The sequence below is a fragment of the Drosophila santomea genome, chromosome 2L (genome assembly GCF_016746245.2).
Source record: "Drosophila santomea strain STO CAGO 1482 chromosome 2L, Prin_Dsan_1.1, whole genome shotgun sequence".
NCBI lineage: Eukaryota > Metazoa > Arthropoda > Insecta > Diptera > Drosophilidae > Drosophila > Drosophila santomea.
This window is the reverse complement of record NC_053016.2, coordinates 11221711-11237135: the sequence shown is the minus strand read 5'-3', so window position 1 is coordinate 11237135 and position 15425 is coordinate 11221711. Positions and strand designations below refer to the sequence as shown.

At 36.7% G+C, this 15425-nt stretch overlaps 4 protein-coding genes, 1 long non-coding RNA gene and 1 other non-coding gene across 6 annotated transcripts; 2 read left to right on the top strand and 4 right to left on the bottom strand.

The window, feature by feature from the left end:
* Nucleotides 1-3193: 3193 nt before the first annotated feature.
* Nucleotides 3194-3378, bottom strand: LOC120444184. The gene has a single exon (XR_005615650.1). It is a non-coding gene; the product is annotated as a U2 spliceosomal RNA (small nuclear RNA).
* A 554-nt stretch (nt 3379-3932) lies between these two features.
* Nucleotides 3933-4615, top strand: LOC120458589. Its single transcript, XM_039646290.2, has 2 exons — nt 3933-4268; nt 4322-4615. The coding sequence occupies exons 1-2, from the start codon at nt 4026-4028 to the stop codon at nt 4559-4561; spliced, it is 483 nt and encodes a 160-aa protein (XP_039502224.1). The 5' UTR covers nt 3933-4025; the 3' UTR covers nt 4562-4615.
* Nucleotides 4552-6047, bottom strand: LOC120458590. The gene is made up of 3 exons (XM_039646291.2): nt 5896-6047; nt 5593-5778; nt 4552-5262 (listed from the first exon to the last, which is right to left on the bottom strand). Exons 1-3 carry the CDS (start codon nt 5945-5947, stop codon nt 5036-5038), a joined length of 465 nt encoding a protein of 154 aa, XP_039502225.1. The 5' UTR covers nt 5948-6047; the 3' UTR covers nt 4552-5035.
* Nucleotides 6048-6474: 427 nt separating this feature from the next.
* LOC120458594 lies at nt 6475-7593 on the top strand. Its single transcript, XM_039646298.1, has 2 exons — nt 6475-6635; nt 6707-7593. Exons 1-2 carry the CDS (start codon nt 6575-6577, stop codon nt 7099-7101), a joined length of 456 nt encoding a protein of 151 aa, XP_039502232.1. The 5' UTR covers nt 6475-6574; the 3' UTR covers nt 7102-7593.
* On the bottom strand, nt 7507-8256 carry LOC120458595. Its single transcript, XR_005617207.1, has 2 exons — nt 8162-8256; nt 7507-8105 (listed from the first exon to the last, which is right to left on the bottom strand). It is a non-coding gene; the product is annotated as an uncharacterized LOC120458595 (long non-coding RNA).
* An 873-nt stretch (nt 8257-9129) lies between these two features.
* Nucleotides 9130-11317, bottom strand: LOC120458855. Its single transcript, XM_039646682.1, has 3 exons — nt 11173-11317; nt 10458-10628; nt 9130-9460 (listed from the first exon to the last, which is right to left on the bottom strand). Exons 1-3 carry the CDS (start codon nt 11225-11227, stop codon nt 9255-9257), a joined length of 432 nt encoding a protein of 143 aa, XP_039502616.1. The 5' UTR covers nt 11228-11317; the 3' UTR covers nt 9130-9254.
* Between the last annotated feature and the right edge of the window lie 4108 nt (nt 11318-15425).

The window sequence follows — 15425 nt, the reverse complement described above, 5'->3', positions numbered from 1 at the left end:
GAGCTAAACGAGGTATGACATTCCATGTTTGGAGCTATATTTTGAATGTTCTGATCAAAATACTGATATTTATAATCGCAAAAACACAGAAAATCGATTTTCGGCAAAAATCCAAAAGTCATCATCAAAAATTGCAAGAAATGTGAAAAAAATATAATTTTTTTTTGAAAACACAGTTCGATAGGAAATTTAATTACGAGCTCAACGAGGTATGACATTCCATATTTGGAGCTATATTTTGACTGTTCTGATCAAAATACTGATATTTATAATCGCAAAAACACAGAAAATCGATTTTCGGCAAAAATCCAAAAGTCATCATCAAAAATTGCAAGAAATGTGAAAAAAATATATATTTTTTTTGAAAACACAGTTTGATAGGAAATTTAATTACGAGCTAAACGAGGTATGACATTCCATGTTTGGAGCTATATTTTGAATGTTCTGATCAAAATACTGATATTTATAATCGCAAAAACACAGAAAATCGATTTTCGGCAAAAATCCAAAATTGCAAGAAATGTGAAAAAAATATAATTTTTTTTTGAAAACACAGTTCGATAGGAAATTTAATTACGAGCTCAACGAGGTATGACATTCCATATTTGGAGCTATATTTTGAATGTTCTGATCAAAATACTGATATTTATAATCGCAAAAACACAGAAAATCGATTTTCGGCAAAAATCTAAAAGTCATCATCAAAAATTGCAAGAAATGTGAAAAAAATATAATTTTTTTTGAAACACAGTTTGATAGGAAATTTAATTACGAGCTAAACGAGGTATGACATTCCATGTTTGGAGCTATATTTTGAATGTTCTGATCAAAATACTGATATTTATAATCGCAAAAACACAGAAAATCGACTTTCGGCAAAAATCTAAAAGTCATCATCAAAAATTGCAAGAAATATGAAAAATATAATTTTTTTTGAAAACACAGTTCGATAGGAAATTTAATTACGAGCTCAACGAGGTATGACATTCCATATTTGGAGCTATTTTTGAATGTTCTGATCAAAATACTGATATTTATAATCGCAAAAACACAGAAAATCGATTTTCGGCAAAAATCCAAAAGTCATCATCAAAAATTGCAAGAAATGTGAAAAAAATATAATTTTTTTTTGAAAACACAGTTCGATAGGAAGTTTAATTACGAGCTCAACGAGGTATGACATTCCATATTTGGAGCTATATTTTGAATGTTCTGATCAAAATACTGATATTTATAATCGCAAAAACACAGAAAATCGATTTTCGGCAAAAATCCAAAAATCATCATCAAAAATTGCAAGAAATGTGAAAAAAATATAATTTTTTTTTGAAAACACAGTTTGATAGGAAATTTAATTACGAGCTAAACGAGGTATGACATTCCATGTTTGGAGCTATATTTTGAATGTTCTGATCAAAATACTGATATTTATAATCGCAAAAACACAGAAAATCGATTTTCGGCAAAAATCTAAGTCATCATCAAAAATTGCAAGAAATATGAAAAACCTATAATTTTTTTTCGAAAACACAGTTTGATAGGAAATTTAATTACGAGCTAAACGAGGTATGACATTCCATGTTTGGAGCTTTATTTTAAATGTTCTGATCAAAATACTGATATTTATAATCGCAAAAACACAGAAAATCGATTTTCGGCAAAAATCCAAAAGTCATCATCAAAAATTGCAAGAAATGTGAAAAAAATATAATTTTTTTTTGAAAACACAGTTCGATAGGAAATTTAATTACGAGCTCAACGAGGTATGACATTCCATGTTTGGAGCTATATTTTGAATGTTCTGATCAAAATACTGATATTTATAATCGCAAAAACACAGAAAATCGACTTTCGGCAAAAATCTAAAAGTCATCATCAAAAATTGCAAGAAATATGAAAAACCTATAATTTTTTTTTGAAAACACAGTTCGATAGGAAATTTAATTACGAGCTCAACTAGGTATGACATTCCATATTTGGAGCTATATTTTGAATGTTCTGATCAAAATACTGATATTTATAATCGCAAAAACACAGAAAATCGATTTTCGGCAAAAATCCAAAAGTCATCATCAAAAATTGCAAGAAATGTGAAAAAAATATAATTTTTTTTTGAAAACACAGTTCGATAGGAAGTTTAATTACGAGCTCAACGAGGTATGACATTCCATATTTGGAGCTATATTTTGAATGTTCTGATCAAAATACTGATATTTATAATCGCAAAAACACAGAAAATCGATTTTCGGCAAAAATCCAAAAGTCATCATCAAAAATTGCAAGAAATGTGAAAAAAATATAATTTTTTTTGAAAACACAGTTCGATAGGAAATTTAATTACGAGCTCAACGAGGTATAACATTCCATATTTGGAGCTATATTTTGAATGTTCTGATCAAAATACTGATATTTATAATCGCAAAAACACAGAAAATCGATTTTCGGCAAAAATCCAAAAGTCATCATAAAAAATTGCAAGAAATGTGAAAAAAATATAATTTTTTTTTGAAAACACAGTTCGATAGGAAATTTAATTACGAGCTCAACGAGGTATGACATTCCATGTTTGGAGCTATATTTTGAATGTTCTGATCAAAATACTGATATTTATAATCGCAAAAACACAGAAAATCGACTTTCGGCAAAAATCTAAAAGTCATCATCAAAAATTGCAAGAAATATGAAAAACCTATAATTTTTTTTTGAAAACACAGTTCGATAGGAAATTTAATTACGAGCTCAACGAGGTATGACATTCCATGTTTGGAGCTATATTTTGAATGTTCTGATCAAAATACTGATATTCATAATCGCAAAAACACAGAAAATCGACTTTCGGCAAAAATCTAAAAGTCATCATCAAAAATTGCAAGAAATATGAAAAACCTATAATTTTTTTTTGAAAGCACAGTTCGATAGGAAATTTAATTACGAGCTCAACGAGGTATGACATTCCATATTTGGAGCTATATTTTGAATGTTCTGATCAAAATACTGGTATTTATAATCGCAAAAACACAGAAAATCGATTTTCGGCAAAAATCCAAAAGTCATCATCAAAAATTGCAAGAAATGTGAAAAAATATAATTTTTTTTTGAAAACACAGTTTGACTTTAATTTTAGTTTTTTTTAACCAACTGATTTTGGAACTAAATCAGTTTTATCTATTTAAAGTTTCTTTTATATTTATTATTCAGTTGGGCCGAAATCCCGGCGGTACTGCAATACCGGGCCAACCCGCGACAGAGGTGGAGCAAGCTCCTAGCACTCCGTCTGATTCCAAAAATCAGTTTAACATTTGTTGTCCTCCAATGGAGGAACTATCAGATGTTAAGTTGATAAGAATGCGCACTCGAAAAATGACTCAACGCAGCAGTTGTTCAGTAAGAATAACCTGCCTTTAGGGGTAGTTTGCGGAGCAAATAAAACGAACTCTCTTCATTTTACAACGAACAATTTAAAAGGCGTTATGCATAAATACCTCTTTTTTGGTTTTAAACTTACATTAAAACCGTAGTCATATGTAAACATAACCATTTTGAAACGAAAACCCTTGTGCCTTATAATATATATTTAATTTATATTTTTTTCACATTTCTTGCAATTTTTGATGATGACTTTGGATTTTTGCCGAAAATCGATTTTCTGTGTTTTGCGATTATAAATATCAGTATTTTGATCAGAACATTCAAAATATAGCTCCAATATGGAATGTCATACCTCGTTGAGCTCGTAATTAATTTCTATCAAACTGTGTTTTCAAAAAAAATTATATTTTTTTCACATTTCTTGCAATTTTTGATGATGACTTTTAGATTTTTGCCGAAAATCGATTTAAATAAAAAATTATATTTTTTTCACATTTCTTGCAATTTTTATGATGATTTTGGATTTTTGCAGCACACAGCATCCCGCACCCCATTCACTACATTTTCCATAAACTGAAATCACGCCCAGTCATTTTCACTTCATTTTATTTGGAAATACTTTTCTAAGTTTATACAAATCCCCAAAATTTCACATTATGAGGCAGCAGCTGCTGGACGAGGAGTTCGAGAATCTGCGCCGCATAGCGTTGGCCATTTGCCAGAATCTCGGAAGACCAAAAGATCGGGAGATATGTCGAAGCACCCTGGAAGAGCTCGCCAAGTTCCACCAGGCTTCGTCGATCAGGATTAAGGAAAATGTGCACAAGTTCCTGATGTTTTATCTGAAAGTTCTAAGATGGACGCACAAGCAACAGCCTTCGGATTTGTATCGCAAATGGGTTAGTTTAGTCTTGCAGTTTAGCGATCATTAGGTTAATATCTTATTTTTTAGTATGGTCAAAACTTTGGCAATGACTTCAAGTCTGCCTCATCAGCCGCCAATTCTGCGGATGAACTGCGCGTTTGGTTGGAGGAGGGAAAGTCCTTTTACGCCATGAAAACATTTGAAGATGGTTCCACCACCATTTACTCAGCGGTGGTCAAAGATCCGAAAGCTGGTTGGTCAGAAAGCGGTCTGAAAACTCTAATGGAAACGCAAATTGGCTGCGCTTTAGATCGAAATGAAAATTGAATTGTTTAATATTCTTAATATACTGTATATTTCCATTTCAGGTGCTTAACTCGAGATTCGGTGTGTACAATTTACTGGTGTTTGGATATGTGGGTGTTATTCTGGCATGGCAGGTAAATTGTAGTAATAAATATGGGAAATCTATTAATTGTAAAATTAATTAAACTACATATCAATTTATATGATTTAAGTATGTAGAAAAATCATTTTTGAATTGTTTGATGTTTACTTTTCATTGAAATATTTTAGCTAGTTAAGGTTCTTTTAAATTTACCTGCCACAGTTTGGGTAACTAGATAAGTAGTTAACCTTTACAATTAATTGTTTTCAACTTTTCGACTTAAATATAGACAGGAAGAGTGGACGGAATGTGTTTCTGATATCAAAAGTCAATCCTAGCTTAAATGTCATGTAGCGTGGCGAAAAGGCACTTTTTGTGTTTTGTTTGTGCTGAGGGTAAGCCTGGTTTTCCTATTAACTTCTAAAGATTCGAGAGACAGCGCCAATTAGCAGAAGGCCCAAAAGAAGCTGCAGGGATCCATGCATTTGAACTAAGCTGGAGCCATTGCAGCTGTCGTTGGAGCAATAGCACTCCTCCCAGTACACTCCGTTCTCGTAGACTCCCCAGTTACAGACGCCAACCACTCCGGTATCGGAAACGGATGCACATCGTCGAATCACCTGACGCCAGCGACCGTCCCCTGGAAAATATAATTTAATTGTTACAAATAGTTGTCTTAAAGGAAAGATAATCATTTAAAACACTAGAATGTTTTTGAAAAATCTGAACCTGTTGCATAATAACAGTCCTAAACTATCGATATATTATTGTTTAATGATGCGAGAGTTAACCTACACCGAAACAACAAAGCTACCAAATTCGTGACTTTACGAAACAAACATCATAAAGGGTACTCTATTCGAGGATCATAGTAACTTCAACAATGGTACATGTGAGAGCCTCGAGAGATTACTTGTTTTCCGGGAGATTGGTTAGGAATCCCTGCGGGGCGTTCGCTGCTCCTACTCACAGATAAATCCTCGAGGTCCCTGCTGCACCACCTTCATGCAGAAGGATCCGGGCATGTGGCTCTCGTCGCTGTTGCACTCAATGGCAATGTGCTCGGTGCGGTTGAATCTCTTGTAGGCGCCACAGCTGTCGTGCCCCTTGCGATCCTGGTCGGAGGAGCACTGGTAGCATCGGATGGCCCAGCTGCCTGTAATAAGTCACCAATTAGTTTAATTTACCCAAAACTTTTGCCAAAGCCACACCCAAAAGCCGAGATTAGAAGGTGGCTTATGGGGATTCTTACGACTGGGTCTTTATGACCTACCGCAAATGGCCAGGGTAAGCAGCAGGAACGCGCAACGGAGCATGACATTCATCTTTCACTTATATCTGTATTGTGCGCTTCGATTAACTTAAATAAAATTGGATTAAACCAAGAAAATAAATAACGCAAGCCCTCGTGTGACCATATGTTGAGTAGCGTCAAAATACCAAATAAGAAAAATACCAACTTAGTTGATTTTGCAGTTATCTTTGCTATTAATTTATTTCAAATATTGTTTTTTACAGAATATAGATATATAGCATATAGAATATATAGAAGTATATAAATATGCAATGCATTACTTATTCACTTTTTAAACGTTTGACTCTTTTAACAGAATTTGTACTTTTCTCTAACCCATTCTATATGTACTCATTAATCAAATAAAAGCTTAAAACAAAAAACTTTAAAAACAATAATTTGTAATTAAGTGTTTTGAAACAAGTAGTTTTCAGAGATATAAAAACTTTGAATAAAAAGGATATTTTTAAAATTCCTAACGGTGTTTTTAGGCTTAAACAATATTGCCACTCGGTTTCGTTTTCTTCCCTGGTTTGTGTCCATGATAATGATGCATAATTTAAAGGATTACTAGAACGCAGCGCACACGGTCACACTACTATTTACACGCCCAAAAAATTCAATCAATTGAAACGCGAAGAAAAACACAAATATAACGATGAAAACGCTGGAGAAATGTGTCCTATTCGCTGTCGTGCTCCTCTGCCTGCTGCAAGTGGGTGAGTACTCGAAGCCGAGACTGCGCCTGCGCAACCGACAGTGCTAACCACCTGCATAACTTGTTTTCCAGGCCAGGCGATCAAATGCTGGGACTGTCGCAGCGATAACGACCCCAAATGCGGGGATCCCTTCGACAACAGCACGCTGGCGATCACCGACTGCCAGCAGGCACCGGAGCTGGAGCACCTGAAGGGCGTGCGGCCGACAATGTGCCGCAAGATCCGGCAGAAGGTGCACGGGGAGTGGCGCTACTTCCGCAGCTGCGCCTACATGGGCGAGCCGGGCATCGAGGGCGACGAACGCTACTGCCTGATGCGAACTGGCAGCTACAACATCTTCATGGAGTTCTGCACGTGCAACAGCAAGGACGGCTGCAACTCGGCGGGCATCCATCGGCTTGGGCTGATGGGCGCGCTCTCTGGCACACTGCTCTCCGTAATTGTGGCTCATCTGCTGCGGCAATAGGTGGTTCCACCTGCTCCAGTTGTAGCCAATGCCACGCCTCATTTGCCACAAGACTGTCCAGTAACTGGAAAGCATACAAAACTTCATTCAAACAGTTTAGCGTGTTTGCTTGTGTGTTCAACATAGATGTATAATTTTAACCGTGAGAAACCAAATATGTTTAAAATTTGTAAATGAACTTCCTTAAAAGTCCCTTGCTTATTGTACGGATAGTCTTGTGAAAAATGAGCGATGTGTAATGAAGTGCCTTTCTGTAAACGACTCGAATTGTAACTTAAGCCTAAAATACTGTTTCCGTCCAAAAAGTATCTTACGCATTTAACATTCCATCTCGTAAACTGAATCTTGCAATACTTTCTATTTTCTACATGTATTTTGTAATGTATTTACAAGGAAACGCCTAGATTTAGTCGCCAAAAGGCTTACAAGTTTTTATTGTAATGCAAAGACAATTAGAACATTTTTGTAATTGAAATAAACGTTTATACACCAGTCGTCCATTGTTTCTCGCATTTTGTAAGGTTATGAAAGTTTTAGAGTAGGATTGGAAATCCTTTTTCAGCCTGCTGGTGAAGTGTATATTTTTGTTGGTTTCCCGATCCTTTATGAAGTAAAAAGGAACTTAGTCTAAATCTAGTCCTTGACATCCACATCTCCACACTTTTTGTGCTGTTTTAAATTGTAGCCCTCCTTGAAACGATTCTATTAGGAGGAGGACTAACTGAATTGGGGCAATCGGGTTCCATATCCAGATAAACAATATGACTTGGTGAGGAAACTTCCGTAGAATCTAAGTACTGAATCACATCTCGATTATCGCAATGATTGCTGGAACTTTCTTGAACAACATATTCTCCAGCTTTAAAGTATTTGTGACGTTTGTAGCCTGGAGCTTCGCAATCCTCCAAAAATTGAAAATAGGTTTCCAATCTGCGTTTAACGCCACAGTTCGGAAGATTCTGTAGATTTTGCTGGGCAGCAGTAGCGAGGTTATTGTTTTTCATCTGAATAAGAAGGGGATCATTTAAAAAAAACCTTTACTTTGTCTCAAATAAATTACTTTTTAATTTGCAAACGACGAGAAATGAAAGAGTTAAAAAAAAAGGCCACTTTTCAATGGGATCGATTAAGCTCTATATGGCATGAAGTTGTCAGTGTTTTGAAACGATTAAGAAAATTTTATTCAAACAGCTTACATTTCACCTATTGTCAATTCTTCTCGATTTGGAACCGTTTGGGAAAATTTAGTAGTGGGGGTAAATGGGGAAAACTAATATATTTCTATATTTTCTATAAAAAGCGCAGAGCTGTGTGATTCTTATGATGGTTTAAGGTATAATCTTGCCTTTTCTCACTGATATTAGTAAAAACTAAAGTTGTATTATAAATTATATTGGTTATGTAAATAGCGCAGGGCTGCATTATCGATAAAGGCCTCCTTCGTGCCACTGATTCTGCCATCTCTAATTCCTTGCTCTTTAACTCCTTTCGTTGTTGTTCGTATTGTGCGGTTTCTGACTATTTTAACGTGTTAATTGTCTTTCAATAAGAACGTGGATAAAATGTTGTGGATGTTATAGACGTAAGGAAGTGCTTGTGATTCAAGAAGTGTGTGTGGGCGTTTTGTTTCGATCCTAATTGTATTCTCCATTCGCCGATTGCGAAATCTGCAAGTTCCGTTGTCGCCATTTTCTTTTATTTTCGTATTCTTTGTCCACCGTATTCTTATTGTTATTGTGTCGAGTAAATCGTTTAAACTAAAACCAATCATTACTTACTAATGGATTCGGACTTCGACTTTTACTTGGCTTTCACTCGCGACGATTTTTCCAGCAACATATTGCTAAACTTCAACCAGATGCGACTGGAGCTCATGGACTATCACAGGTACACGAATAGTTCCTCTAACTTTATATAAACATTTGTTGCTGTGACCTCACAAACATGCTCAATAAGTTTCCTGAATAAATAAGGAAGCAATGTTGTCTTACCCCTTAGCATATCCCTCATATAATACGCCATTTAAGATAGTTTTTAATTTTAGTTTACTTTATTTTGATCAATATTATAGTTAACATATACATTTCTGCTTTGTACAGGTATGTTATTCACACTTATTTCACACGAACGTCTGGATCGGATTGGGAGTCGGATCACAAGCTCATGTGGAGAGCGAGGATCGCTAGGAGAGCAGTGGCACTGATAGCCAGGAGGCGACCTGCTCCGGATGCGTTGCACAGGTCACCTTTGCAGGTGTAGCAGCTCTCCACCTGCCGGCTGTGTGTCACCGTGCACTCGTTGCCCTTCTGCCCGATGGACTCGAAGTGGCAGTCGCGGGATACGATCGTTCCAGCTCGGTCTGTGGAATTCAATTTATATTTATAGTTATTTATATAAGATATAATAATTATAATATTTATTATATAATATTCCACAAACATATAAGTGCCTGATAAGCGGCTTTTAAAGCAAAAGTGTAGCCTGTCAGCTACTGGCGGTGATTAAAACCATGATCACCATGATGATTTAAGCTTAAAGCTAAATTAGGCTAAGCTATATTACATACCTAAATCATACATCGAACATTCTAAAGGTGTTTCGAATGATGTAGCGACCTTTCAGTCTAAAATAACTACCCTATTTTTTTCAAGATGAATTTCAGTTAGCTGCAGAAATGTTTGCCTACAAGAAAGCTTGTTATCTCAATATAAGTAACACTATTGATAGTGCAAGTCACTTATATGCCAAGTATACCATTTACTAGCATTGTGGAAGAGCCACAATAATCAACTGCAGTTGAACAAATACAAATGTTGAAATTACATCCTTTACAAAACGCCGCCTTAGGTAAATTTGACTCTATATCTAACAATAACATTTCAGTCTTACCACTGAGAAAAGTGCGGAAAAATATACAACTTTGTTTACTTTTAATGAGTCACAGACTCATTCTAAAATTAGTTCACGCTGGCTTACTAATTTGTTTAGCACTTTAATATACATTGAATTTGTTTTCTGACTAATTCTGAATTTATTTTTAAAATTTGTATATTTATCTTTTAAGTTTTAAACCACTAAGTTTGCTTATTTCTTTGCTTGCGTTTGCCTACTTTAAAGTTTAGAGTTTAAAGCCCTACCGTCTTACGACTGCGAAACGCACTGTATCCGCTTTGCATACGATTTTTGAGCTTGTGTTTCGTTTGCCATATGTTAATTGGAACTCGTACCTTCCATATCTCGACTACTTTGTACGGTGACATCACGTCTTATTAATTTATTTCGTTGCGTTCAAGGTGCGTGTGTATCTAATAGTAAAATTGGCATGCAAAACGGGATCTCCGTGGGATTACACTCACCGCTGGTGACCACCTTGTTGCACCTGGTCACTGGCTGCAGTTGCTCCATGGTGTTCGGCTTGGGCACACTGTCGCAATCCACGGTGCGGATGTTAGAGGTGGAATCGATCTTGTCCTTGGCGCAGTTGGGATCCGTGAGGGATTTGCACTGATAGCACTTGATGGCCGAGGCTGAAGTGGGCAGAATTAATTAGTGAGAATTAATTTATTTTCAATGGCTTTGTCAAGGACGGCCATTTGAATGGGTTTAGCTTGTAACCAGTTTGAGATCTCCATTTCGCTGATAATCTCACTCGATTCGCCTTATGTAACGCCCTCAGCCGGAATAAACAATAACTCTAAGCTCGTAAACTTCTCAAGACATCTCTCACTTACCGACTATGAAGTCATTTCTATATTTTTGATTCATTTACTTATCATTATCGTGCGCTTCGGTATTTGAAATAATTGTGGGCGCTATTCAAATATTTTTTTTATGGACGTGATGACTTAATGCTGATAAACTTGTTCCAGTTGTATACGTCTGTTTTAATTTTAGAAATTCCTATATTTTAAATATTTATTTACACTACTTTACCTAGCATCGTAATAATTTTATTTGGGAAATAATTGCTTTTCTAACACACCCTACGATTTCACTCAAAACTGGTTTAAGTTTGGCACAGATTTTTAAATTACTTTCGGGTGTAATGTCCCCAAAAGAAAATCCACTTACCACTGTGCATCATGCACAAGGCGATGAGGAGCACGATAATCACTTGTTTCAGCATATTCGGTGGGGTTTTAAAAATCTGATATATTTAGAAAATTTATTCGAATCACTTTCGGTTTAAACCGTTTGGCAGACGCTGAACAACTGAAATTAGTTTTGTGTTTGTTTTCAGCAAGCTCCACATTTGCAACTTGTTTTCGAGTGCGATCGGTGTGAAAAGCTTTCCTCATTCACTCAAGAAACTGGCATTTGCTGAGTTTTCACTCGGAACGAGTTATGTGTGTTTGTTATGTCAATCCAGCGATCCACGCATTCGGGGCACAACAAAAATAAAACTATTTTGTTTTGATCAGCAGCTTCGTAGGCGGTCATATAGTATATATCTTTTACTACTACTGCAATGGGTTATGGGTACATTTGTTGTTAGCGGCGTGAATTGGCTGCGGTTGAACTATGGGGCTTTCCTCAATTAAACCCGTTGCGGATAATGGAATTTAATTGCAAAGTGACACCGTTTTCTGATTTAGGCTATCGAACTTTAATTGGAAAGGTGATGGGCAGAATGGGTTTGTATATATTTGGTTTGTATGCGGCGATATTTACTCTAGTTTCTCAATTAAGTTAACTAATAAATCTATAGCTTTACTAGATCTTTGAATTAGTAGGAGCTACTATAAACTCAGTTGCTGCTGGACTGTGGAAATCTTAAGAAAGGGGAACTTTTCCTTAGTTCATCGACCGTCTGCTCATTTAATCTGTGCGTATAATTTTTAAACAGCTAAAGGAAAAAAATATCCTTGCAATTTTACGTGTAGTCTTCTCATGCCCTTTTATCTTGGGCACTGATTGCTTATTTTGTTGCATGTTATTTGAGCAATCGACTCATTGAATCTGCCTCCTTTGTCTGTTACCATGGCAATTTTGGACTAAAAGGAAAATTTTGCGATAAGACCAGTCGTCTGGGGAGCAACAAATCCTATTCGAGAAGAAAAAGCAGGAGTATGTGTAAGGAAGTCACAAAATTGCAATACGAAAATAAGTAGATATCTATAAATAAGCTTCATTTGACTTCAAAAGCTGCCTTTCCCTTGGAAAATTGTCGCATTAAAGAAGCTCTTCATGGAAAATTAACTTTTCACGTCTTGAAGCTTTTTGAGCCAATTTTTGTTGAGTGCAAAATTTGTTTGTGTGACGAAACTTGTTTCAATTGCGCCGCAAAAACAAAACAAAATTTTAACTCAACGAATATGTCAATAGTGTGCAATATTAAATATTAGGATTCACTCACAGAGCTTTACTCAGTAAATATGACTTTTAAGAGTATTAACTACCTATTACCAAGCACATAGCTATATAGGTTTCTTGTTAACTACATGCAAAAAATAATACAAATATTTAATTAATTTTTTGTCAAATTTTTTTATGGTTTTATTCTATTTAAAACATTTATTATTTTTAGTTGTATCTTTTTTAAATTTGTATGTTAGAAATGTTCGACATCCATTTCAGTGCTCCACATTGCTAAATATATTTTCCAACTCTTTTTGGTTTCGCAAAATTAGCGATTCGTCATTATAGCAACGACGTAATAGCAACATAATGAGAAACTTGAATGATAAAGGGTTCGGATTTGGGGTGTCGACATCGACATAGGACATTTTCAATTTCCGGGCTCTGGGCGGGTTTTCGCCGTTCATTGTTCAAATATTTTGCATTCAATTGCATTGTCAAGCCGCCAATTTGCCACATAATTGCAAATTGCGAAGAGGGGGGAAATGCGATGGGGGGCAGGGAGTCGAATGTTGTGGCTCATGATTTATACAATATCTTAAGCGGATTTGCTTTTCCCATTTCGGCCAACATCTCCATCTCACTTCGCTCGGCTTTCCTTTGCGGTGGTCAGCTGCAGCAGAGAATTCTGATTGAATTTCTTTTATCTTTTTTTACGCCACCGCATAGAGGAGCATAGAATTTTTTCTATTATATTTTTGATGAGGTGGGGGGCTTGGAAGCCGCAGTTGCATTCTTTGTCGACTTATTTCTCTGGAGATGTTTGCGTTGGTTTAGAATTCAATTATATATTGGGGGAAAGCTGGTCTAAAATTGACTGGAAAAATCAGACAGTAACTATTTTGTAGGATACCCTATTTTAAATTTTACTTCTATTAAAAAGCTGCTTTACTTATTAATAAGAAACAAGGAAACAGTAAGTTCGTTGATGTAATCGTTCCAAAAAATACCACTAATAATACACTTTTTTTCTAGAGCAATTAAATTTCGGCTTTGTTTACAAAATTTTTCAGTTTTTCTGGCGCGTTATTGGTTGTTATCAACATTATCATCATGCTCTGGTTGATAGTCTCACCCCTTCTTCGTTTCATATTTCTACTGCACCATGGAGACCAGTTGCTCCAGGTTGCATCTAGTGTCCAGTTGCCTATTGCTGACCATTTCGCAATATGATATTTATTGCTATTTCATACTTATTATATTCAATCTGCTGCTCGTTGCACACGGACAGCAACAAATTGGAGAAAATCCGTTTAAGGAAATTTGACTTGCTGTGCACAATTTTAATAAGCTGGGAGCTGGGGGATCTATTTCGTCTTCCCAATTTAATATGTCTTCGTTCTCCGTTCAGTTCTGGTCTGGTCTGGGCAATTGTCATTTCATTTGGAAAACTTGCTCTACCAGAAACGAGCTGAAAATGTTCAATTTCGTTTCAGGACTTTCCTGCATTTAATGGTGGGTAAGAAGGATCGAGGAAGCAAAGTCCATTACCAAAAAACATAAACAAATTGTTTGGCACTTTGCAGGGAAACAAAGGCACGCCCATCTAATCTGTTCAATAACTTGGAAAATCATTGCCAATAAATCAAAATGAGTTTGCAGGATGTGTGTAGTCGTACGTAGTATCCGAGCTTAGAGGCTTCCAGGCCAACGATAAGAAATCAATGTCTGGCCATTGTTGGCTGAACTTGAAGGTCGGTCCGTTCGCCTTCTCGCACTTGGAGGGAAATTTAAAATTCAATACTTCGGAGGGCGGCATAAATTGCACATTTTACGCAACATCAGCAGAAAAGCGATAGAGTGAACTGGCAAAGAAATCCATGCTCCACCCCCTCACTGTGCTCAATTTCACCCCCGGGGCTGTTTAAGGTTTAACGTTCGCTCCTTTGCTTATTTTTCTAGATTTTTAACGCTGCAGTTAACACATCATTTTTCGGGGCATTGTTTCGGTCGCCTTCCATTATCTTTCACTTGCGATCTAATGAAGTGTGCAAAGTGTTGTCTGCCCAGCCCCAATCCCCCACCTCAGTGTCCGTTCTCGTATGCAATGTGGGGTATTTCCACTCCCACTCCCAACCCCAGTCCCAGTCCCATTGCCAGATGCGTAGATGGATGCCTGTTTTATCAGGCAGGCGAAGCAGAAAATTAAATAAATACATTTGAGAAACATAGCATATGTTTTTTTAATAATGATGAAAGGTTCTACACGAAGTGTTCTCCTACTCTTGATAATTGATAAATTCAGATATAGATTCCTTTCCTTCAACCTTAGTATTAGTTAATGTTAATCAAGTGAGATTTTATTTATTATTTTATGGTTTGGTGCATTCGGCACCGAGCCCCCTTGCAGCTGCCACTGTTCTTTTGCGAAATGAGCCCCCGACCACTTCGCATTCATGCACCGCTCCATCCGAAGCCATCCCATTCCATCTCATCCCATTCCAGATGCCCCAAACTTGGAGCTGCTGAGCTGAACTGCTGAACGGCTGCTGCTGTCCACGTTTAATGTCACTGGCAAAGTCGCAAATTGCTGTGCATGAGCTTTTTATGTTCATGCAAATGTCACCAACTGCACCACTTTCTGATGGAGCCTCGCCAGTGCCAGTCCGCCTCTTTTGGCGCCACTCCCTGCCCCATGGACTGCTGCTCGGGCATGAAGACTCAACTTTTGGCACCACTGGAAGAATTACACGTTTCCAACTTGCTAGTAAATGTGCACAAATTAAGCTAAACTGGCTAATGTATTAATGCCATCGCTCATTTCTACTTTGCGTCCTCATAAATCTTTTCAAATACAATCATATAGTTAGAGTTACCCTAAGTTGAGTTCTTGATGAGAGTTTCTGCCAGTGCAGCTGGACTAACGTTCCATAATGGGCCCGTTTGCCGGGTATCCCAGTCCATCGCTGCTCCCCGGTCTTTTGTTTGGACTGCAACGAAAAATGCACTCAAAAGTTTACACAGGA